The sequence below is a fragment of the Myxocyprinus asiaticus genome, chromosome 41 (assembly GCF_019703515.2).
Source record: "Myxocyprinus asiaticus isolate MX2 ecotype Aquarium Trade chromosome 41, UBuf_Myxa_2, whole genome shotgun sequence".
Classification (NCBI taxonomy): domain Eukaryota; kingdom Metazoa; phylum Chordata; class Actinopteri; order Cypriniformes; family Catostomidae; genus Myxocyprinus; species Myxocyprinus asiaticus.
Genome location: NC_059384.1, coordinates 2,481,725 through 2,507,683, shown reverse-complemented (window position 1 = coordinate 2,507,683; position 25,959 = coordinate 2,481,725). Strand labels below are relative to the sequence as shown.

The 25,959-nt window shown below is 39.2% G+C and overlaps 1 protein-coding gene across 1 annotated transcript in view; it reads left to right on the top strand.

The window, feature by feature from the left end:
- Window positions 1-25,959, top strand: part of sspo (SCO-spondin) — a 149,044-nt gene that overhangs the window by 9,543 nt on the left and 113,542 nt on the right. The window contains 22 exon segments of the mRNA XM_051682192.1: window positions 955-1,057; window positions 3,261-3,419; window positions 3,775-3,860; window positions 6,741-6,866; window positions 7,986-8,142; window positions 10,141-10,381; window positions 10,600-10,741; window positions 10,864-10,984; window positions 13,084-13,256; window positions 13,345-13,563; window positions 13,639-13,804; window positions 13,911-14,163; window positions 18,728-18,743; window positions 18,745-18,912; window positions 19,068-19,162; window positions 20,185-20,441; window positions 21,528-21,662; window positions 21,766-21,968; window positions 22,161-22,288; window positions 22,629-22,738; window positions 25,471-25,620; window positions 25,780-25,873. Of these exon segments, the coding sequence (XP_051538152.1) occupies window positions 955-1,057; window positions 3,261-3,419; window positions 3,775-3,860; window positions 6,741-6,866; window positions 7,986-8,142; window positions 10,141-10,381; window positions 10,600-10,741; window positions 10,864-10,984; window positions 13,084-13,256; window positions 13,345-13,563; window positions 13,639-13,804; window positions 13,911-14,163; window positions 18,728-18,743; window positions 18,745-18,912; window positions 19,068-19,162; window positions 20,185-20,441; window positions 21,528-21,662; window positions 21,766-21,968; window positions 22,161-22,288; window positions 22,629-22,738; window positions 25,471-25,620; window positions 25,780-25,873 (3,302 nt within the window).

The following is a 25,959-nucleotide window of genomic DNA, read 5'->3' as shown; positions in this document are numbered from 1 at the left end:
TTAAAGTTATGTAATAAAGGTTAGACCAATAATAGCAAATAAATAGCGACACATTTGGGATATGTAGAAATGCTCTGGAAGGTGAACGTCACCTTCAGCCTCCATGTCCCTGTCAAAAAGCCTCCTCCACAATCCATGCAAACTGACATTCAACTATGACTCCATTCTGGTGTGACACGCCAACTTTTCACCATCTAATCAATTCCTGATGGGTGGAAAAATCAAGTCAATCAACTTTATTTGTGACCTGAAAAGAGAAAGCATACAAAGAAAGATATATAAAAGAATTGGGCTGCTAAAACAAACCTCAAACATCTTTAAGGAAATGAACATATAAATGTTTACATCACAGAATAGCACACTCAGCTTTCTGCATCTGGCTTCAGGTTTTTCCGGTTCATTGTAAGCTTTCCAATGAAAACAAAATAAATCTTAATAATATATGGACAGCTGCATCTACAGCCGGACCAGTTTCTGGTGGTCATTGATTGACAAACTCAAAATTTGGCAGCTCATCTTGAACATCATTGACACACAAAGTTCTGTTGTTCCCAAGAAATCTTTAATGCACAATTTTGGAAAGATACTTTAATGATCGTTATAATTATATTGTTCTTTTTATGTATGTAACTGTTTTCAGGGGTGTCATGCACCTAAAGTTTTTTTGTTGAGAGGGCACCAGGGTCAGCCAATGCAACCAATACGTAGACATTATTTTTTAGATACAATAGTCATTTAACCATTTAATTATCAAAGGTATGAATATGTTTTTGGAAGATCAAATAATCCATTCAAAATCCTCTTGCCTTAAAAATCTAAGGGGGCATGTGCCACCTCAATCTGAATGGGCAGGACACCTCTGATTGTTTTTATTCAGTGTCACGAAGCTCCTGGCAGTAATTTGAGAGGGAAGGTCATCTTTCCTGCTTTATTTGTGCAATTTGTGTATTTTAGGCTCTGCGGATGATGTTGGGACTTGGTTTGGTCTCCATTCATAAAGGCAACATGACAGTTAACGGTTTAGTGCTGCCGCAAGGTGAACCACTCTTCCAAAATGGTATGACATGCACAGTGCTTTTATACCCACATTTGCCATTCTTTTGTTTACTATGGTTATTTTTAGTATTGTAGTTTTGCATAAAACCGACTCTAGTAATTGACACAGAGGAATATCACATATGATAATACATTTCCAGCATTTCTAATCTCAGTAGGCCCCTTTATTCATCATGTATATGTTATGTACGTCGAACTAATGTATCTAAGTTACTGTCTGGGCCGGAACTAGGATTCAATCTTTGGTGGGGCACTTGTAGGTTTAGGGGGGGTCAACGTTGATTGTTTTGCCATCAGTCTGTGCAGCAGAGTGCCCCTTGATTGTTTCAGCATCAATCTGGGTAGTGGAGTGCCCCTTGATCATTTCGCCCTCAGTCTGGGGGGCGGAGTGACACTTGATCGTTTTGCCATCGGTCCGGGGTTCAAGTGCCCCTTTATTATTTCACCGTCAGTCCGGGGGTGGAGTGCCCCTTGATCATTTTGCCGTCAGTCCGGGTAGCGGAGTGCCCCTTGATTATTTTGCCATCAGTCCAGGGGGCAGAATGACCCTTGATCATTTCGACATCAGTCAGGGGGGTGGAGTGACCCTTGATTGTTTTGCCATCAGCCGACGGGCCAGAGTGCCCCTTCATCATTTCGCCATCAGTCTGGATAGTGGACTGCCCCTTGATCATTTTGCCATCAATCCTGGTAGCAGAGTGCCACTTGATCGTTTCGCCATCTGTCTGGGTAGCGGAGTGCCCCTTGATCGTTTCACCGATGCCCCTTAATCATTTTGCCAACAGTCCGGGTAGCAGTGTGCCCCTCGATCGTTTCACCTTCAGTCCAGGTAGCAAATGCCCTTTGATCGTTTTGCTGTCAGTCTAGGGGGCGGAGTCCCCCTCGATCTTTTCACCATCAGTCTGGGTAGCGGAGTGCCCCTTGATCGTTTTGCAGATGCCCCTTAATAATTTGGCCAACTGTCCAGGTAGCGGAGTACCTCTTGATCGTTACTTGGTCAGTTCAGGTAGAGGAGTGCCCCTTGATCGTTTTGCCATCAGCCCGGGTGGCAGAGTGCCACTTGATCGTTACGCGGTCAGTCCGGGGGGTGGAGTGACTCTTGATCGTTTCACTGTCAGTCCTTCATCTTTTTACCTTCGGTCAGGGGGACGGTGTGCCCCTTGATCTTTTTTCATCAGTCCGGGTAGCGGAGTGCTCCTTTATCATTTCGCCGTCAGTCCAGGGGGCGGAATGACCCTTGATCATTTTGCCATCAGTCCTGTTAGCAGAGTGCCCCTTGATTTTTCGCTTTCAGTCTGGGGGACAGAGTGCCCCTTGATAGTTTTGCCATCAGTCCTGATAGCAGAGTGCCCCTTGATCTTTCACTGTCAGTCTGGGGGACAGAGTACCCCTTGATCATTTCGGCATCAATCCAGGGGGCAGAGTGCCCCTTGATCGTTTCGCCATCAGTCTGGGTAGTGGAGTGCCCCTTGATTGTTTCGCTGTCAGTCCTGGGTGCGTAGTGACCCTTGATCCTTTCACCATCAGTCCGGGGGGCAGAGTGACCCTTGATTGTTTTGCCGTCAGTCCAGAGGGGCGGAGTGCCCCTTGATCGTTTCGCTGTCAGTCAGGGCGGGGGCATCAGGGGCTGGATTCACAAAACATTCTTGAAAAAAAAATGATTCACAACTAGCATATTCTTCTTAAAAAATATTTTGTTTTCTCAAAAAATAAAACATCTTAAGATCTTTTTTCTTAAGAAATACTCAATTTTGTTTTCAAACAAATCATCATAAATAACATCTTAAAGATAGGATAACATTACAGTGTTTCTTAAGTCCCAAATGATAAGATGTTTAGTTAATTTACTGGGTTGTTTCAAATGTGATGCAAGTCCCAAAGGGCTGTTTATGTAGAAATGTGATTTTAGACCAAAATACATTTTTGACTGTTTTGTGTTTGATGTTATTTTTATTTTCAGCTTTCAAACCATGCAAATGTTACCATGACATTTAGGCAAAAAATCCAATTTAAACCTTGAAATAAGCAGAAATCATACTCGATAACATGATTATCAGGTTTTGTTCATGTCAACTCCAGTGCATCCTGTCATCAAAGCAAAAGGGGGAGAAACCAAACAAAAAGAAATTCTGAAATTCATGTTGATTTTTTAATGAAACGTTTTTGATTTTGTATTGAAAATGGTGTCGCTGATTTGCCAACAGGAGTGAGCGTTCACTGGCTGGGTGATTTCGTGTTTGTGGAGAGCGGTTTGGGTGTCAGAGTAAAATTCGACATGGACAACACCATCTACCTGACCGTTACCGCTGAACACCTGGCTACCACTAGGGGGCTCTGCGGAGTATATAACAACAACCCAGACGGTAAGAACATTAGTTTGGAAAGACTGTGTGAAAAAACATACCAAAACCTGACATATCACAGTCTAAGCAGATAAGACCTGCTCAACATGAAACACAGGCCTTACAGACAAAAAGCAGAATAAAGACGCTTTCAATAGCTCGCTCACCATAATCAACGAATAAACAATTGTCTACAGCTCTCAGTTCAATCAATCTACTGTAATCCAGCATTGATGTTATGATATATTGCATCTGTTGGTTTGGTTTCCCTTATTTTCGTTGCAATGTGATTGTCCTTAGGAATATTTGAGAGGGAAATGTCCTGTGCGATATTTTCACGCAATTTATGCAGTATTTTCTCTTATAACACATAAAGATGACTTTACTACCAGCAGTGGAAGTGTGTCTCAGTACGCCGCCAGCTTTGGAAACTCATGGCGTGTTCAAGATCACCAGAGCCAGGTAATGGACATCTTGTTTGCCACTAGATTTTTTAAGAAAAGATTGGTAAGCTGAAGTACTTTTAAGGCAAGTCAGTTCACTTGGCAGCCATCTTGGCAACCCCCAGGGCAGTAATTTTTCGCTCTCTAAAATCGTTCACAAAGCTTACGTGTAAACTGCATATTTCAAATCTTTAATCATTTGAAATCATTCAAATACATGATATTTTCTCTGTGTATCAAATAGTTACTGATATACATGAATGTTTATGACTGAAACGGCTAATATGGTAGCTGCATTTTGAAAAATGAATAAAACCATCACTACTGAAACTGTATTCTCCATGTTGAATGTTTACGTCTCCTCCCAACTCGGAAACTTGTGCTGCCTTCAAGTGGACCTGGGAAACTCATACCTCCGAGTTGGGCATTTGTTACTACGATATGTAACGCATTTAAGTGGGAAACAAAATATGGAAGAAGCCAAACTCAAACAAATACACAAGGAACGACTGCAAAAGCTCTTTTTCTGTTGTACCGGTGAATAAACATAAGTGGATAAACCTGCATCACTTATACACAACATATTTGATATATTAATGCATGGTAGGCCCTATCGAACAAATTATGAATTAATTTGATTAAAACAAATCACGAAGGGTAAGTCTATAGTTGACTGTCATATATAACAATATATAATATTTTTGAAATTTTGAAATAAAGTGCAGAAGTTAAAATAACTTTGCAAAATCATTGGTTTCCGTCGTCTTTCATGTAGCCACACCCCTTACAAAGTCCCAACTTGGAAACTCATGTATCATCTAGAATATCTTATTTATTTATTTATTTTTATCCCCTTTTTCTCCCCAATTTGGCATGCCCAATTCCCATTACTTACTAGGTCCTCGTGGTGGTGCGGTTACTCACTTCAATCCGGGTGGCGGAGGACAAGTCTCAGTTGCCTCCGCTTCTGAGACGTCAATCCGTGCATCTTATCACGTGACTCGTTGTGCATGACACCGTGGAGACTCACAGCATGTGGAGACTCATGCTACTCTCCACAATCCACACACAATTCACCACATGCCCCATTGAGAGCGAGAACCACTAATCGCGACCACGAGGAGGTTACCCCATGTGACTCTACCCTCCCTAGCAACCAGGCAAATTTGGTTGCTTAGGAGACCTGACTGGAATCACTCAGCACATCCTGGAGTCGAACTCGTGTCTCTAGGGGTGGTAGTCAGCGTCTTTACACACTGAGCTACCCAGGCCCCCTATCATCTAGAATTTCGAATTTACCACACGTAAATATGACTTGGGTCATTCATGTGCTCGTAACTCCTAATTACGATATTTCCGACTCCACTTGAAAGTCACATTGGGTATCAAAATTATTTCTGAGTTTCCAGTTCAGATAGCATATGAAGGCAGCATAAATTTGGCATCTTTCTCTCTTCCGACTACTGTTATCCACCTTGCTCTATTTTTTTTCCCAATTTTTGAAAGTTGTGGAAACATATAATAGTGTTTTTTAACTTTTTCTTTTTGCACAAATGGGAACGCAAAAAATAATATTTACTTCCTCTGAAGAAGTTTAACCCCGCTATAGATTACTTCCGCGTTCCAAACCCCGGAAATGTGAATGCCTCTTTATTGAAAGCCGCCATACTGAGCGCAAATCCTGATTCTCCTAATAATTTTTTTAACAAGTTGTCTGTCTCTTCCTTCTTATAACCTACTGTCTTTGGTAAAGTTGGTGAGAAAGAGACAGCTAGGCTGCTAGATGCAGATAAGAAATGTAGCATTAGAAAATATCATTGTACCTTATTTTGGATGGAAGCAAACCAGGATAATTGTCCATGTTGTATTATATTTTTATGTAGCTATAAAGTTGATGCTGTGTTCAACTGTAGGCTAATAAAACACTTCCATTGAAAGCTTAAGTGCACTTAATAGAGAGCGCAACAGTCAGGTTCCTGAAGTAACAAATCAAATAGCAAAAAATGTTAAATATATTGTTGCTAGGGGGCCTGGGTAGCTCAGTGGTAAAATATGCTGGCTACCACCCCTGGAGTTCGCTAGTTCACTAGTTCAAATCCAGGGCATGCTGAGTGACTCCAGCCAGGTCTCCTAAGCAACCAAACTGGCCAGGTTGCTAGGGAGGGTAGAGTCACATGGGGTAACCTCCTCGTGGTCGCTATAATGTGGTTTGTTCTCGGTGGGGCGCATGGTGAATTGAGAGTGGTTGCCGCGGTGGATGGTGTGAAGCCTCCACACGCGCTATGTCTCCGTGGCAACGCGCTCAAAAAGCCATGTGATAAGATGTGCGGGTTGACTGTCTCAGACGCAGAGGCAACTGGGATTCGTCCTCCGCCACCCAGACTGAGGCGAATCACTATGCGACCACGAGGACTTAGAGCGCATTGGGAATTGGGCATTCCAAATTGGGAGAAAAAGGGGAAAAATAAAAAAAAATTAAAAAAAATATATTGTTGCTATACTTAGAACTGACCACTTTAAATCAGTATCTTTATTCTGTCATTTTCAATTCAATTATGTCATTTGCATAATTTGCTTCATAGGATTGCAGTTCATGCCCTTGTGAAAGATTGTAAGTGTAGAGTCTTGTACCTTTGTCTTTTTGTCCGATTTTCAAATACTTTTTGCTTCAAATCAAAGTTTATAATGTTGTGATTCACCTCGGAGCTGGTCAGTTTGGTTCATTGTGTAAAGTGCTTTTATGAAGGATTTTATGAAACCCCGATGGAAAAAATGAATGGGAAAAATATTTCCGGAACTAAAATGGCTGAACAAGTGGCTGGGCGTTGTTGCGCTATATAGTGCATAATGTCACGGTACTCTGGGTAACGTAGTCCTATTGTTCTCTTTGCTATCACAGGTCTGTAGTGATGCGGCTGAGTTGGGTCACAGCTGTGATATCTCCAATGACGTCTCTCTACGTCGTAACGCAGAAGCAGCATGTCATCGCCTTAAAGAGAATCCGTTCTCACACTGTCATCGCCAGGTAAGCTGTAACTGAACCCCCAAGTGACCAAAAATCATTTACTCACCATCATGTTGTTCCAAGCCCATTTGACATTCTTTCTTCTGTGGAACACAAATGGAGATGTTAGGCAAAAAACAAAAAAAACAGCCTCACTTTTCACTTTCATTAAATGGAAAAAAAGATGCAGTGAATGTGAATGGTGACTGAGACTAATACACTGTATTTCATGGAAGTCATATGGGTTTGGAACAACATAAGGTTGAGTAAAACTTCATGTTTGGGTGAACTAGGTGCTGTAAGATATTTCAGTGATTTTGCTAACTTTTGCGATTTTTGTTATCCTCTCTCTCTCCAAAATAAGACATATCAAAAGACATGTCAGCCAACCCAATGTCAGAAAACCTGAACATGCAACATGACTGACATGCAGAAAGTGTTTCTGATTGGCTAAACCAGGGTTTTCAATCTTTTTGATGTCAAGGACCCCCAGATACGATGATCCCCTTGAGTGGGACCCCCTTCCTAAAATATAAAGACAGTGATATATTTTCTTGTATAGACAGACCCATTTATACAGTCTGAAAATATTAAGAATTAAGCAAATTATAGTATAAAAAATATGTTAATTATAAATGTATAATATAAATGAATAGTAAAAAAACATGACTTAAAATTAAAAGGCTTATGGTATATTAATTAATGATTAAAATATTATATAAATGTTCAAAAAGTTGGACTTTTCTAACTGGAATTTTTTTAATTTTTTTTATTCAATCTTAATTTATTTGTAGTCCTAAGAGGGCAGAAAGAAACAGTAATAAAGTGTGGTAAATGTTACACTTTTTTATGATTTGTTTTCTCTGAATTTTTCAATTGACCTCCTTGTGGCCCCCTGGGGTGGCCCTGACCCCAGTTTGAAACTACCTTGGCTAAACAATGTGGGCTGTTTTTCTGACTTTTACAACACCGATTTCAGTTATAATTGACAGGTAGAAGCAACATTTTATGTGTGGTATTTTTAAAATATTGCTTACTGCATCTTTTGAACTCCTGGTTCACTACAGTTATAAAACATGAGTAAATATCGCTAATCATACTGTACGGCTAACATGCTGCTCTTCCTCTCGGTCTGCACAGGTGGATCCTGGTCCATATATAGACACATGTCTTTATCTGTACTGCAGTCTGGATGTGAACGAGAGAGACACAGCGGTGTGTGACACATTAGCTAGCTATGTGCGCGAGTGCGCGCAGCGACACATCGTCATCAGCTGGAGGGGGGCGGGGCTTTGTGGTAGGTTTCCTGGTTCTGACACAACACAACATTTTCAAACAAAAAATCAAAAGAAAGTCTTAGATAAAAGTCAGGACGAGGATTAGTTGTGGTAATATAATATATTTCAGAATAAAATACTAGTTTACGGCATACTACATATTATATACTGTAAACTGCCTACTATATTTAAAAATAGTATGTGACAGTACAATATGCAACAATAAATGTTTGAAACGAGTGGCTTCCAGTTATTGTCATCTTGGAAATAAATACTTTTTTTAAATTTTTTTTTTTGCATTTTAAATCCAATTTTATGTTAATGGTGCACTCAGTAATTTTTTTTATATGTCTGACACCTAGCGGCGTGGATACATCATCATTTAAACGCAATAGTTTTCAGTTACTGACGCCTTTGTAGAAATTCACTATTCACAGTCAGCCATGATTACTTTAATCAATGAGTGAAACCCTGTCCATGTAGAATAAAACCACTCTTATAAGGTTACTGATATGTCTGGAGTCTTTATATCATGTGAGTGCTCATGTTTCAAAATTACAATTCATATATTTAGGGGTTTTAAGATGGAAAAAATTACTGAGTGCACATTTAAAACATCTCATCTTTAGGTTTTCTGATCAAATAAGAGATATACATAGTATTTTATTGTTTTTGATTCGTCACAATGGAAATTCACACTTTTATTGTCACATTTTGTACTAAACTGTATATAATCTGGTTATTCCAAGCATATGGAAAACATGAATACAGTGCATAATGTGCATACTATACACTAGGCGCCGATATATGAAACTTTTGGGCCGATACCGATAATTGATAATTCACAGCTTATTGTTGCTGATACTGATAACTTTCCTTTTTGCATTATAACCCCTTCAAATGGAGCTTCTAGCTATTTAATTCATAACAACTCACTTGAAAAAAAATAGGTGTTGTTTAAAAATGTTGTTGAAATCTGGACTCCTAAATCTGACCAACTCTTAACAGCAGCTATTTAAAGCCCGAAACATACTCTACGCACGAACGTGAATGCAGGTGTGATCGCTTGGCCACAACAATCAGTTTGAACACAACAATGCATGAAATTGAGCTTGTGTAGCTAGAAGCATCTGCGTTCACATACTTGCTTAGAGTATGTTTCGACCCAAATTGAAGTAATTTAGTATTACTAAATAATAAATAATATTGGGGGGCCTGGTTAGCTCAGCGAGTATTGATGCTGACTTCCACCTCTGGAGTCACGAGTTCGAATTCAGGGTGTGCTGAGTGACTCCAGCCAGGTCTCCTAAGCAACCAAATTGGCCCGGTTGCTAGGGAGGGTAGACTCACATGGGGAAACCTCCTCGTGGTCGCGATTAGTGGTTCTCGCTCTCAGTGGGGCGTGTGGTAAGTTGTGCATGGATCGCGGAGAGTAGCATGAGCCTCCACATGCTGTGAGTCTCCGCAGTGTCATGCACAATGAGTCACGTGATAAGATGCACAGATTGACGGTCTCAGAAGCGGAGGCAACTGAGACTTGTCCTCCGCCACCCGGATTGAGGTGAGTAACTGCACCACCATGAGGACTACCAGGTAGTGGGAATTGGGCATTCCAAATTGGGAGAAAAGGGGGTAAAATATATTTAAAAAATAATAATAATAATAATAAATAACATCTCACGTCAGTTTGTAAGGATCTTTTTAAGATCTACGCACAATGTTACGTTGTGTTAGGGCTCGTTTTAATCAGGATCATCTGCTTTAAGTAATGACATGCCGTTTTGCATACTCTGTTCATGTTTCATATAGTAATAGGCAAAAACGTGGCAATGATTGCCCCCAAGTAACATATGTTTTTGTCGCATTTTACTATCTACTTCATAATATTTAGATTTTCCCACTTATTGGCCAGTAATATATCAGCCATCGATATATAGCGCACCCCTACTATGTACTGTAAACATTTTAGAAACATTATGAGCTTGTAAGATAACTGTGAGTCTGGTTTCTGTCATCAGAGCGTGTTTGTCCAAGCGGTCAGGTGTTTTCCGACTGCATCTCGTCCTGCCCACCCTCCTGCTCGTCTCCTCTTCCTCCAGCATCGAGTCAGTGTAGAGAGGAGTGTGTCGGGGGGTGCGAGTGTCCTCCGGGTCTCTACCTGCACGCTGGTCAGTGCCTGAGACGAGACGACTGTCCCTGCTTCCACAGACGCCACATCTACAGTGCAGGAGACACCATCAAACAAAGGTGTAACACCTGGTGAGTGGACCATCGCACTGTTGTGTTGCAGTGTTGGGTGGAGTCTCGTGTAGCCAAACCTTTCAATACGGCATAATGTCTGGCATCAAGAACTGCCCACTTAGACAGGAAGAGACATTATGACTTACATGGAAACCACCAATAGTAGTTTTTGTTTTTACACGTCATTTAGGGCTCTTGTTTGTTGCTCTCTTTTTATGTCTTCTTTTTTCGTCAAGTGTGTGTCGAGCAGGTCAGTGGGAATGTTCTGGAGAGAAATGTGAAGCTCAGTGCGCTGTGATTGGTGGAATGCACATCACCACCTTTGATCAGAAACGATACGGCCTGCAGGGCGACGACTGTCAGTTCACAGCAGTGGAGGTGAGTTACTGCATATACTGTATCACTGCATTCAGCTGGTGGTATGATTGGATGTTCAGCCTCTTTAGTGATTGTGATTGATGTATTCTGAATGTGTTGTTTGTGGTGTTGTGTGTTTGTAGGATTTTGTGGATAAGAAGCTCTCTGTGTCCATCAGTGTGGGTCAGTGTGCAGGATCTACTGGCTGTCTGAGAGAACTGACTGTCACTGCACTCCATACGACAGTTACAGTTACAGATGCAGGTGGGCCGGCCATCCATGTATATCCACATGGTTTTTATGGTCATATTTCTTAATATTTTAAGGTCTGTAAAGTTGTGGCTTTAGTATGGGGTTTCAGTGCCTGCAGTAGACACTGTATTCACATGTAGCTGTCAGATGTCTATACTGACTGTCTCAGAGGACTGTAATAGCAATGACATTAAAATCTAAAGTCAGTGTAGACAGTAGATATCTGATAATCTAACACAAGGGTTTTCAAACTTTTTAACGCCAAGGACCCTTGATCCCCTTGTGAGGGACCCCCTGTGTGAATAAAAAGGATATTATAAAGACATGATGTTTGCTAAATTAAAAATAACTGGCTTTTAAAGTGCCATTGTACTAAAGCAGGATTTATCTTCAAATTTTATATGGAAAATATATACTTTTTTATTAATTTGAGAGTGTGTCTTTTTCTATTATAATAATGTAAGATGTTTAAACTGGAAATTAATTAATTTAATTCAATCTAAATGTATTTGTAATGCTTAGAAGGCAGAAAGAAACAGTAATATGTAATGTGGTAAATGTTCTCTGTTTTATGTAGCATTTGTATTTATTTTTAACACTTTTTTTTTTAAACATTTTCAATTAAATTGAATAAAGATCAATAATAATAATAATAATAATACAAATAATAATATATATTAAATATAATATAATAATAATAAAAATTGTTTCACAGCAGCTTTAAAGAGAAAAGTGAAGTACAACCTTTATTAATTACAAATATATATATATATATATTGAATTTTATGCAGATTCGTTTTTATTTCTAATAGTTTAAAACTATGGCTGTCAATCAATAGAATAAAATAATCATAATCAATCTTATGATTTCAGAATGAAATTGTAATAATTTCAAATAATGTTCAAATATTGTACTTTTTTTTTTCTCAAATTATGTGGAATTTTGTGGACCCCCTAGCATCCCCTTGCGGCCCTCTGTGCGTCCCCAGACCACAGCTTGAAAACCCCTGATCTAACAAACTGTCCAGTTATTTACAATATACCCTAGCAGAATGTTTGTTTAATTATGTCTTGCATATTGTTTACACTAATATATTATATTATGATTATATTTTATGTAATATTAAAAGGGTCATTGACAAATAAGATTGTCCGAAGATATACAAAAAAGAGAAAACTTTAAAAAAATCTAGTTTCAACATGCATGTCAAAGGTCGTAGAAGTGTAATCTTTGTGTCCATGTTGTTTTCATAATTTTTTGTAAAACATTTTTAATATTTGAAAAAGTAAAAGGTAATAAAAGGAAAGTAAAATACTTTCCTTGGACCTTGAATACATGAGATTTTACACAACTTAATCATTAATTTAAAGGGATAGTTCACCTAAACATTTAAATTCAGTCATTTTTTACTCACCCCTGTGTTGTTACAACCCTATATGACTTTATTTATTTTCTTAACACAAAGGAGAAACTCGTTTGTTTATCTAAAAACAGGTCCTCCACAGTGATAGTGACAACAGAACACAACACAGCTGCACACAAAACAGAAAACAGAACTTACTAAACATGTCTGAAGAGTTTGTAGTTGAAGAATTGATGCATTTCTATGCCCAGCCTTATTTTTTTGAAAGTTTTTGGAGTGGTGTTACTTCACAGAGGACAGAGTTACCCACGCAATGCCGAAAATAGAAAACAAAAGATGGATAGAATGTCCCGTCACTCGTCACTGCTGGTTAGGACAAAAACTCTGATTACAATAGAAAATATACCTTTTATCTCGTGTTGTTTGCCGTCAGTTTAGGACACGGTGTAACTGTGGCGTCCTGTAGACTCCTCTATGTTTCTGTTTGATTTCTGAGTACTCCATTCAAAAAAATAAGGCTGGGCATAGAAATGCATCAATTCTTCATCTACAAACTCTTCAGACATGTTTAGTAAGTTCTGTTCTCTGTTTTGTGTGCAGATGTGTTGTGTTCTGTTGTCACTATCGCTGTGGAGGACCTGTTTTTAGATAAACAAATCTAAATCAAATATTTCTCTGACAGGTCTTCAATTAGTCTTCATATCTTCACTGTCTCTCTCTTGTTGTTGTGTATTGTTATTGTATCAGGTTCAGTGATCATGAACGGTCAGAGGGAGCCGTTCCCGGTGGTAACAGGAGATCTGATGGTCAGAAAAGCCTCTTCTAGTTTTCTGCTGGTCCAGATGTTTGGTGCTCAGCTGATGTGGTATCTGGATGGTCCTCTGCTCTTAATCACCCTGCAGCCAGGGTTTGCTCATAAGGTAAGATAGTAAAACAAGAACTATATGATTACTGAAATTCACAAATAATTGTTTGGTAAGATTTATCAATGTTTTATTGTGGTCGCAGGTTCGAGGGCTGTGTGGCACTCTGACCTGGAATCAGCACGATGATTTCACCACACCTGAGGGTGACGTGGAGAACAGCGTGCCCTCTTTTGCTGCCAAATTCAGCACGGGGTCATGCCCTCTGCCCTCAGCGGTGACCTTTGACCCCTGCGGGACATACACCCAGCGGAGACAGTATGCAGAGAGCGTGTGTTCTGTAATTCACAGCGCAGTGTTTCAGGTTAGTATGCTTCTATTTAGCGTGACTGTGAAAGTATCGTTCCAGTGATCCGTTAATGTGTGGTGTCTCATGCAGGCGTGTCATGATGTGGTGGACAGAGAGCCATACATGCGTTTGTGTCTCAGTGAAGTGTGCAACTGTGGCTCGCAGAAGTCTTGTCAGTGTACTGTCCTCACTGCCTATGCCCGCCACTGTGCCCAAGAGGGGGCGCCGGTCAGCTGGAGAAATCGCACATTCTGCCGTAAGACACAGTGTTATATTAATGCAGACGGGTTTGCAAACATCTAGGTGTTCATGAGATGATTTAGTACTTTTTAAACTCTTAATTTGTCCCATCTCGCCCACAGCGGTACAGTGTTCAGGCGGTCAGGTGTATCAGGAATGTGGTCGTCCATGTGGAGCTGCCTGTGCTGATCTGTGGAGGGGCTGGGGCTGTGAGCAGGACGAGGGCAGCAGAGACTGTGTGCCGGGATGTCAGTGCCCGGATGGGTTGGCACAGGACAGTGAGGGTCAGTGTGTGCCCATCGACTTGTGCCCCTGTGTGCACTCAGACAAACTCCACCCTGCAGGAAGTACCATAAAGAAGAACTGCAACAGCTGGTAGGAAAAGCAAAGCACCTGGTTTGATTCTTTTACTAATGTCAAAATAGGTGGGGTGGTGTAGCGGTTTAAACTCACGGCTGGTGACCGAAAAGTTGCTGGTTTGATCCCTGCAATAACTACAATGTTGTGCAAGACACTTAACTGCTTTTTTTTTTTTCATCAACAATTCTTATTAATATAATGTAAAAAAACAAGTCTTATTCTTAATACTGCAATGTAAAAAAAAAAAAAAAATGCATGGTAGTATTTGTACTACTATTGCTAAATTTTATACCGATTAAAAATAAAAATAATAATTGAGAATTGAAAAAACAAACAAACAAAAAACAAAAAAAACTCAAAAGAAGAATGTCTGTATGCATACAGTATTCATTTTGTGTCAAATTCAATTTTATATATATATATATATATATATTAGGGCTGTCAATCGATTCAAATGTTTAATCAAATTAATCACATGGTATGCTGATTTATTAATCACAATTAATCATATATATAAATATTTGCTGAGAAAGCCCCTCGAATAACAATATTTAATATATAATGATTAAATCATTATAAATAGTTGTATTTAAATAACTATATATATATATATATATAAATATACAGTAAATATAAAGATATTATTTATAGTTATTTTTCCTACCAGCTGTTGCAGTTCAATATATATATATAGATTATAAAAATAATAATACAGATAATTAAAATCTAGTACATTATTGTATCACATGAGTAAAGTGTTAAAAAAGACGGTAACACTTTATAATAAGATTCCATTTGTCAACATTAATAAACAACATTAGTTAACATGAACTAACAATGAATAATATTTTTACAGCATTTATTAATCTTATTTAATGTTAATTTCAACATATAGTAATACATTTTTAAAGCATCTTGTTGCGTCAGTTGCATTGCATTATAAACATACCGTTCGGATTTGCTCTCCATCAAGCTATGTTTGAACGCAAGAATGTGTTCTCATCTTGTGCTGTCTGCTGTCGGTAAGTGTGTTTGTTCTCTGTATAAGCCGCGCATTGCCTATACAGCGAGTTTTGCTCACTGCCCCCTGGAGAAAACAGGTGGTACTGCAAGCTTGAATTGCTCAGATGGAAAGAATATTCCTTTTTACAGTCCGGGACATGATTAATGGCATTATTTTTTTTTACACGTTACTTTTTATATAATTAATCGCACTGAATTAACATGTTAAATCGACAGCCCTAATATATATATATATATATATATATATATATATATATATATATATATATATATATATATATATAGCAAAACTACAGGTCAAAAAACAATGTTAAAAAAGGTGGCAGCATCATTATTTTATTTTTACACAGTGATAGATAGGTCTTTTACTAAAATCAGTTGACCCCTTGTTGCATTATATGTGTAAAAATGCCACCTCGCTGGCCCAACGACGGAATCCAGCGAAGTGGTGAAGGTATCTGCGCGTTCGTCTTTTTCGTGCACGTGTCGCTGGAGCGTCATAACTGTTTTGCATGCCTGACTTCAGCAATGTACGTAGTTTGAAACTATGGGGATTTCTGGCTACAGAAAATTCCAATGAACAATGTGCTAGATTTCCTTAAATACCCAGACCACAACCAAATGGAATGACAATAAAAATGTGGGGATGAATAGGTTTGTATGTCCTGGGGTCATACCTTATCTGCATATAGGAAGTAATTTAGATGAAAGACCAAGGAGGTAGGCGCACCCCCAAGCAGTGGCCAAAACTGTGTTACCAGATATTCTACTGTTGTGGGGATGAGACCATAGTACCAGTCACACTGAGACATTTTAAATGATACTAAACATGAATAGTCAGATTCATTGTGTACATGTAATAAGATACTTGTTACATACAGGATTTAGTTGAGTTTTAGATGACTCTGAGCTTGAAGGCAGAGGAGGGAGAGAGGAACAAATGGAGAAGGACAACAATGAGGCAATTCTTGCTCAGTTGGGTGTGAGATGGTATCTTTGCGAGTGCCTGTAACTCCAGAAGTATTAACGATATCTTAATATCGTGGGGGCCTGGGTAGCTTAGCGAATATTGACGCTGACTATCACCCCTGGAGTCACGAGTTCGAATCCAGGGCGTGCTGAGTGACTCCAGCCAGGTCTCCTAAACAACCAAATTGGCCCGGTTGCTAGGGAGGGTAGAGTCACATGGGGTAACCTCCTCGTGGTCACTATAATGTGTGGTTCTCGCTCTCGGTGGTGAGTTGTGCGTGGATGCCGCGGGGAATAGCATGGGCCTCCACACTCAACAAGCTCAACAAGCCACATGATAATATGCGCGGATTGACGGTCTCAGACGCGGAGGCAACTGAGATTCGTCCTCCACCTCGTGGATTGTGGCGAGTCACTATGCCACCACGAGGACTTAGAGCACATTGGGAATTGGGCATTCCAAATTGGGGAGGAAAGGGGAGAAAACAAATGATATCTTTCCTTTTGGTATCTTTATTTATAAGGCCCTATATGGCTCAGTCCCAGAGATATTGGGCTCTCAGAATCTTAATGTCCTTTTAGATTTGGGTTCAGAACAAACTTTCCTTTTTGTATCTTCCCTATATGGTTAAATCCCAGAGGTATGGGACTTTCAATGTGGCTCCAGATGAAGTGTTAAATTTGACCCATTTTCAAAGGTTGAAAACCAAATGTGGGTCACATTTAATGAAGCTGACAAAACGAAGGTCTAAAGTACAAATAAAGTTGAAACTAGAATTGTACCCTTTATTTATTTACGCAAAAACGTTAACGTCAAAATCCACGAATGAGGAATTACCGTAGTGCAATACTTACATCTAATAAAATCAGCTGGGAAAGTTTCTGAAATTTGGTTGATTTGACATGAAATAACCCAGTAATGGAAATAGTTTAAAAATATTATATGAATTTTCTTTGAGAAAAAATAGAATTTCTTGTTTTGTTATTCTTTTGCTTTTGGGGTGAAATATGACCCAGACATGTCTTCATGATATTTAAGTCTGGAGATATGTCGATCTGTGCATCATCACAGTAGTTACTGTAAACGCTGGCTATATATGAGAGAACAAGCATCAAAACAGTCAGTTATGGCACTTTTCCACTGCACGTTACGGTTCGACTCAACTCGACTCTGCTCGCTTTACTTTTCTGAGCTTGCTTTTCCACTGCAGTTTAATGCAGCCTCAACGTTGGTGGGATTTTAGGCTGATCGTCATAGTTGCGCCGCCCCATCCAGCTCTTGTTGGATCCTCTCCTCGGCTACTAATGAGAGGAACGTCTGCACCTCGTTTATTGACCACGGCGTGGTTTTTTACAATTTGAAAGTCGTGTGAACAAATGATATTGCTGTCGCTGTTGCTAACTTTAAAACTAGCAGGTTGATGTCCCATGTCGCAAATCCAGTGACGCTGGTAGTGACGATTTTCTCTGACCAATCAGTGATCTGCAGGGTTTTGACGTCACATTTAGTATCGGCTCGGCTCGCTTGCAACCTCGACTGAGGTGGTACTAAAAAAAGTACCAGGTACCAGGTACTATCCACAGCGGAAAACCCCAACAAGCGAGCAGAGTCGAGTCGAGTCGAGCCGTACCGTGCAGTGGAAAAGCCCCATAAGTCTCACTCCTCAGCTTGAGCAGGCTTTAAACTAGAACTAAGAAATAATTAAGAGAGTTATACAGAGTAATAAAGCAATAAACTGAGAGAGACTAGTTAGTGTGTTGTCTCAGATGATTTTATGGTTTGTTGCGATAAGCCTGATGTCTCCTTTATTGTTTTTGAGGTTGAGTTTTCACCTGATTTCTGATTACAGCTCAGATATTCAGCAGAAAATTAACTTTGTCCTCAAACTAATGCTTTTATAAGGGACAAAGGGGAAAATGTACATCTTTCATAAATCACAGACTAGCAGAAGATAACAAAGCAAGTGATATCCAATTAATCAAAGCACAGTAGACGTTTACATTTTCTAATGAAAATATGTATGGTGCTTTCCCTACAAAACTCTAGTATTGCCAGTGTTTTGCTATGAGGTTGCTAAGGTACTAGGAAATTGGTAGATGGTTGCCAGGGTGGGTGGTTCCATACTGGGTGAAGATATTGGTACTGAATAAATATAGAAAGCTTTTTCAGCTAATGTAAAACCAACAACACAGCTATTGATTGGTCAAGGATCGCACAGTTCTCCAGTCATCAGTTGTGTCTTTGGTTTTGCACGTACCGTCACGCATTCACATGCATATATTTCAAATATTCATTGCTTTTCAAACACTCTCTTGAGACCTGTCAGCACTCAAGAATTTGACCTTAGCTCTTAGTAACACAAATGTACATATGATGAAAGAATAACCTTCAGAAAGATAATTATAAAGGTTGTGTTTTAAGACTGACTCAAAGTAGTCAGAATAGTTTTAACTAATGAGTTGGTCTTGTTAGGCCTTTTCCAGAGTTTAAGGCCTTTTCTGCACCCTAGCAACCACATAGCAATGCCCTGGCAACCACACACAACAAGGTTTACGAGTTTGAAAATGTGTCTGTTTGTGTGTGTAGTGTATGTTCTCGTGGCATTGTGGAACTGCACAGATGTGTCGTGTCCTGATGTCCGTCAGTGTCCAGGCTCTCTCATCTTCTCTCCTCGCTCGTGTCTGAGGACGTGCTCAAGTCCAAACTCTCCCCTGGATCACTGCACTGAACCCATACATGGCTGTGTCTGTCCTGATGGGACTGTACTGCTGGTTTGTTCCTCTCAGTCATTACAGGGCATAAAATGCTAAACATAATTTGATTGGCTCAGTCAGCATAACAGACTCACCATTCAACCAAATGGGGAATTTTTGCATTATACCTGTAAACCTTTCTGTAATCCACTCATGTTATTATATGTTGACAGGGCGATCAGTGTGTAAAGCCGGATGAGTGTCCATGCCACCACAATGGCAAACTTTATTTCACCAATGACACAATTTCCAAAGACTGCAACTCATGGTGAGCAGAAACTGATTATTACAGTCAAAGGCTGTGTCCCAGTTCCCAGGTATCATTCTAAAGATTATGCAACATTAAGATTTCTCAGAAGACAATCTTATTGCTCTTTCATAGCTCAGGAGACTTCTCCGTTATGTCTCATTAAATTTCCTGTAAATTTTGTAAATGTGCAAGCTTTTTGGGCTGATATTACCCACCTTCCGCTACTTAAGAGTAGAAGATCATCTTAATCATTGGTAGAAATTTAGTGAAGAATATAAGGCCAAAGCTCCCACAGCATTTTTATTTTCATAATTTTCCATTATTTGATATGCATTATTTTATGTTTTAATTTATTTATTTATTTATTTTTTTTTTTGTTACATGTAATTTTTATGTTATTTCATTTTTAGGGTTAGGGTTAATAACCCTAACCCAATTATTTTATATTATTTTATTTGCACTATTTTGTTTTTGTTATTTTAAAACATTTTATTTCATTATTTTTATTTCTGTTATTTTACATTATTTTATTTGCATTCTTTTATTTTTTTTATATTCTTTTGTTACTTTTTGCATTATTTGGTTTTTAAATTATTTAATTCATTATTTTTATTTGTGTTATTTAAAAAAAAAATATTTGCATTATTTTGTTTTTACATTTTATTTTAAAATAGTTTATTTCATTATTTTTATTTCAGTTATTTTACATTATTTATTTCATAATTTTTTCTGTTATTTTACATTATTTTATTTGCATTCTTTTATGTTTTTACATTCTTTTGTTACTTTTATTTTATTTAAATATTTTGTTTTTACATTATTTTACATTACTTCATGTGCATATATGTAAATAAAAGTTAATTTATGAATATTAAAGTGACTAGCTAAATCATTAAAAATTATTTAGCACAATGTTATTTTTAACTAGGACTGAAAATACTAATTAACAGCTTTAAAATGCTTATGATGTAAAGTTTCAAGTTTTATTTGTCTGTATTCTCTGTGTAAATCTGGGTTGTCATCTTCTCTCTCACTCTCAGTGTTTGCAGAGAGCAGCGTTGGCACTGCGATCAGTCGTTATGTGCTGGCATCTGTGTGGCTACAGGTGACCCTCACTACATCACCTTTGACGGGCGATACTTCTCTTTCCTGGGTGACTGTGAGTATGTGCTGGCGCAGGAGACAAGCGGACTGTTCAGTGTGGGCGCTGAGAATGTTCCCTGCGGGAGTACAGGGGTCACCTGCACAAAATCTGTCACTCTGACTGTGGGCAACACGGCGATACACCTGCTCAGAGGTGAAACACACATCATAAGACATTTATCTTACACATTAGTTATCAGTATGAATACAGCCACTATTATACCACTGATATTTTATTTAACTAGTCAAGAAGAGTTTACATATCATATATGTATTATGAATATTTTATTAATAATAATAATTAACAATAATAATTTATTTATTATTTTTATGTCATTATATTTATGCAAAATAGTTGCAAATGTATTTTCTGATGTTCCTTTTTATTGTATATTCTATTTTTTTTTAAATAGCTTTTTACATATTTTGTAATATACTTAAAAACTTATAATTTCAATATAGATTTTACAGCACTGTTTTGACTGAATTTGACACTAAGAGTGCTCAGTTGTGGGCTTTAATTAATATCCATTTACAGCCCTTTGATCAGATTATATTCAGATTTACATTAAGATATTTTATTTGACAAGATTTATGTGATTTATCATTTTCACAATAAATTTAATAAATCCATGTTTTGCACCATGTAAAAGGATTAAGTACTTATTTAGTACATTAAGTAAGGAAATTATTTTATATTATATTTTAATGTGATATACTGTATATGTATATATATATATATATATATATATATATATATATATATATATATATATATATATATATATGACCTATTTTATTACATTAATATAAAAATGTAAAAAAGATTTCAGTCAAATAAATCCATGTTTTACATCATGTAAAAGAACTAAGTACTTATTTAATAAAAAAAATCAATAAATAAAGTTTTTTTAAGTTAAAAAGTAGATGAAAAAAGTTTAATTTTTAATGAACTAACCCAGTCAGATACTTCTATTATATTATTCTAAATGTTGTATATATTATTTATATATTTTTTCTATTTAAATATAATTAACGATTTATATATCAATAATATAGAAATTTAATAATTCAGTATATATTTTACAGCACCGTTCTTCACAAAATTTTACCAAAAGACTGCCCGGTTTTAAGCTCTAATTTGTAATATTAACATAATTTTTTTTTTATTGTATTCATGATTTACATTAATAAACTATGTCAAATAAATCCATGTTTTGCACCTGTCATGTTCTTTCAGGTAAATCTGTGATGGTCAACGGGATTCCAGTCACTCTTCCGAAGTCATACTCAGGCAGTGGACTGATTCTGGAGCGGGTCGGGTTATTTGTGTCCCTCTCTTCTCGACTTGGGGTCACTCTGCTCTGGGACGGAGGTACATCTGTTACCCCTGTTTTTGTATCATGTGTTCAACAAGCACTAATTTTCTTTGGATCATCTGTGAATCATGTTGATGTGGAATTTATTTTTGTGGAAAGGTATGCGTGTTTACGTGCGATTGATGCCTCATTTGCGTGGCCGAGTGGGAGGATTGTGTGGGAATTTTGATGGAGATGCAGAGAATGACTTCACCACGAGACAAGGCATCATGGAATCAACTCCAGAACTGTTTGGAAACTCCTGGAAGCTCAGTCCGTCCTGTCCTGATGTCACAGACCAGGACCTCCGCGACCCTTGCGTCGTAAGCACCATTCATGTAGCCATTAAATCATTCGTATTTGTGGTACTTTTGGCTGCGTACATGCATTCCTACTCGACTGCAGCATCCAACAGCATCAACTGAGCCTGTTTTTGAGTATCTTGTAATCAAGGATGGGAATCATATCCCAACCCTTGCAATCATTGAATGACCTTTGCATGACCTCTCTTGCAGATCAACCGTCACCGAGTGACATGGGCGAAGAAGAAATGTGCCGTGATCGGTCAGGAGCTCTTCAGTTTGTGTCATTCTGAGGTGCCGTACCAACAGTACTACGACTGGTGTGTCTTTGATGCCTGCGGGTAAGAAACTTGATATTTTGACTTTTGCTGAAGTCTCCTGCTTCTTAGATGTTTCTCTTGAACTCAGTATGAACTCAAACATTTCTCATCTAATCCTTCTGAGACCAACTGATCAGAACTATGCAATCCATATTCATTTTATAGCTCTATACTCGTACTGTATGAATTTTAGGAGAAACATCTGAAAACTAAATTAATAACTCAAATTAGGTCTCCTGAACTATGAAAGAGTGACACATGAGTAATACAATTTTCCTTTGGGTATCTTGATGGCCTAAATTGTACAGAAAGATGTAAGAGTGTTTGATGAAAACAAGCATGTATGCTGTGTGTTTTTCAGGTGTGACACAGGTGGCGACTGTGAGTGTTTGTGTACAGCGATCGCTGCGTATGCCGAAGAGTGTAACCGCAAAGGAGTGTATGTACACTGGAGGACTCAAGAACTGTGCCGTGAGTTTGTTTGTTTCACAATGTCTCACTCTTTACAATGGAAGTCAATGGGGGCCAAAGGCAGAAATGTGAAGTTTATAATTTTTTAAAAGCACTTACATGAATTCTTCTGTTAAAACTCAAGTATTATTTAAGCTGTAAAGTTGTTTAAATCATCATTTTTACAGTCATTTTAGGGTTCGTTTACATTACATCATCATGGCAACTAAATTGTAAAATTGGATATAACTTTACATAGAAAAGGTTAGTAAGTGATTTTATCACACTAAAATCATCTTAACACACATATTGTTTACATCTTGTGGCTATACTGTTGAAACAGTGAGTATTTTAATGTTTACGGATTGACCCCATTCAGTGTAACACCGATTTTTGCCTTTTTACAGAAAAGGAGGGACGAGTCAAAATTATTTTATTTGGTAATCAACATTATGCTACAAATGCTGTCAATTGAGCTTAACTTGTATTGAACCCGGAATATTCCTTTAAGAATCCGCACCTTCCTTTTGTCCTTCGGGTCTATTTTGACCCGTATTGAAAATCATTCAACATGCATAAATTCTGAATTAGTGTACAACGGCACTAAAGAACCCAGTTCCCCGAGGCTGTCCACAAACCTGCCCAGTTCCCCGAGGCTGTCGACGAGACTGTCCGGTTCCCTGAGTCTGTTGACGAGCCTGTCCGGTTCCCCGAGGCTGTCCACGAGCCTGTCCGGTTCCCCGAGGATGCCCACGCACCTGTCCAGTTCCCTGAGGCTGTCCACGAGCTTGCCCTGTTCCCTGAGGCTGTCGACGAGCCTGCCCTGTTCCCTGAGGCTGTCGACGAGCCTGCCCGGTTCCCCGAGGCTGTCCATGAGCCTGCCCGATTCCTCAAGGCTGTCCACGAGCCTGTCTGGTTCCCCGAGGCTGTCCATGAGCCTGCCCGATTCCTCAAGGCTGTCCACGAGCCTGTCTGGTTCCCCGAGGCTGTCTACGAGCCTGCCCGATTCCTCAAGGCTGTCCACGAGCCTGTCCGGTTCCCCGAGGATGTCCACGAGCCTGTCCAGTTCCCCGAGGCTGTCGGTGAGCCTGCCCGGTTCCCCGAGGCTGTCGATGAGCCTTTCTGGTTCCCCGAGGCTGTCCACGAGCCTGTCCGGTTCCCCTAGGCTGTCCACGAGCCTGTCCGGTTCCCCAAGGCTGTCCACGAGCCTGTCCGGTTCCCTGAGGCAGTCGACGAGTCCATCCAGTCCTCGGTGACTTTCGAGCCTTTTCGATCTCCATTGACCATCGACGATCCTGTCCAGTCCCCAGCAGCCGTCGACCAGTATTTTGCTCAATCCAGTGGTCAGCACAGGTCAGACACAAGCTACCAGTCTGTTCAGTGTCCAGCGGCCACCCACTTCCAGTATACTTCCTTCCTTAGTGCCCTGCTCCCTAGTGCCTTGCTCCCTAGTACTTTACTCCCTAGTGCCTTTTAGAGTCCCATGGTGCCTTGCTCTCTGAACTCTTTGAATCCCCAGCTACCATAAACTATGAACCCTTTGAGTCCCAGGTTGCCTTGACCTCCAAGCTCTCTAATTTCCCTGTTTCCTGGACCCTGCCAGCTTCTAACGGTCATCCATCGGGTTCCCAGTGGTCATCTGCTGCTCCGCAATGTCCACCTTGGTCTCCTGACCATACACCTGGTCTGCCCTGTTCTCCTTGGTCTCCTGGCCATCTGCCTGAACCACCCTGGTTTTCTGATTCATGTCAGTCTCCGGACCCTCTGACCGCTCTGCCTTGGCCGCCTGGTCCATCTTACACTCCAGTAGTATCTCTGGATTCACCCATGGCCTTCAGCTCCTCTCGTTCCCCTCCTGTGCTCCATAATCTCCTGCTCCTCCCATTAAATATTTTTTTTTGTGTATTATTTGTGTTGTGGAGCTTCAGGAGCAGCTCCTTAGATGGGGGGCTCTGTCAAGATTATGCTGGTGATTCTAGGGGACACCATGTATGTTTATTGTTCTTTGCCTGTCTTGTGTTTGATTATGGGTTTTGTAGTTCTTGTCATTTTGTCTCTGTTTCATTGGTTCTTATGATTATTAGTCCCAGGTGTTCCTTGTTTCCTCATTAGGTCCTTATATACTTAATCCCTGTGTTTTCCGCTGTTCATTGTCAGTTCTTAACCTGTTTGGATATAACGGTTTGTTCATTTGTTATGTTTTGATTTCCTTGTGTTTAGTTTTCTGAGTTTTAATTAAAAAGCCTGCACATAGATCCTCATCACGCCTCGTTCTTACAAACGTTACAGTTTGAGAGGAAAGTATGCAGTTTGTGGCAAAGATGAAGCAGGTGAGGGGGCTGGAGAACAGTTTGGGGCTAGGGGCTAAATTTTAGATAATTTTAAAAATATTTTTAGGTCAAATTTGATTCATAGATGTACAGAAAGCTAATTAAAGCCTTTAAACATTCAGAAAGTCTGAATGTGAAAGATCACAACTGGTTCTTTCCATACGGGTCAAAATGACCCGTTTGGACAATGGAACAATTTCTTTTGAATTGTTATTTTTCTTAATCAAATTAATGTGTGTGGTTGTTTTTTTTATTTTATTTTTTATTTATTGTTTTTGTGTTGGTGGTCTCGACAAAGTCACAGTGTTTGGTTCCAGTACAAAAAACTATGCAGTATTTGTAATGTACTATTCTTTACCTGTCCCTGGACAAAAATGGAGTGTTAGAGTGTGAGTGTGTTAACTGTTGTCTGTCTGTTTCTAGCACTGCAGTGTGAGAATGGATTAGTTTACGAGGCCTGCGGTCCTGCCTGTTCTCCTGCGTGTTCCAGCACTCCCTCCAGCTCTGACCATCTTTGTAGCACTCTGTCTTGTGTGGAGGGATGCTTCTGTCCACACGGCACCGTACGACACGGTAAGAGGAGTGTATATGTGTGTTTTTGTCTGATATTTTTTTTAACTGTTTGTCAAGTTTGCAGTAGCCACTTGTCTGTAGCTATTATAGTCAGTCTTCATTAATTTGCTGCTCACAGGAAGTGTGATGATGATGATGATTTGTGTGTCTCATCTGCAGGTAGCATCTGTATCCCTGTGTCTCAGTGTCCATGTGAGTGGGACGGATCTATATTCCCTGCAGGAGCAACTGTCACTCAACACTGTCAGAACTGGTCAGTTAGAGCAAATATTTTTTTTATCATCTTTTGCCAAGTGATCATGATTGTGTCTTGATTACAATTGATATGAAGGGTTTACA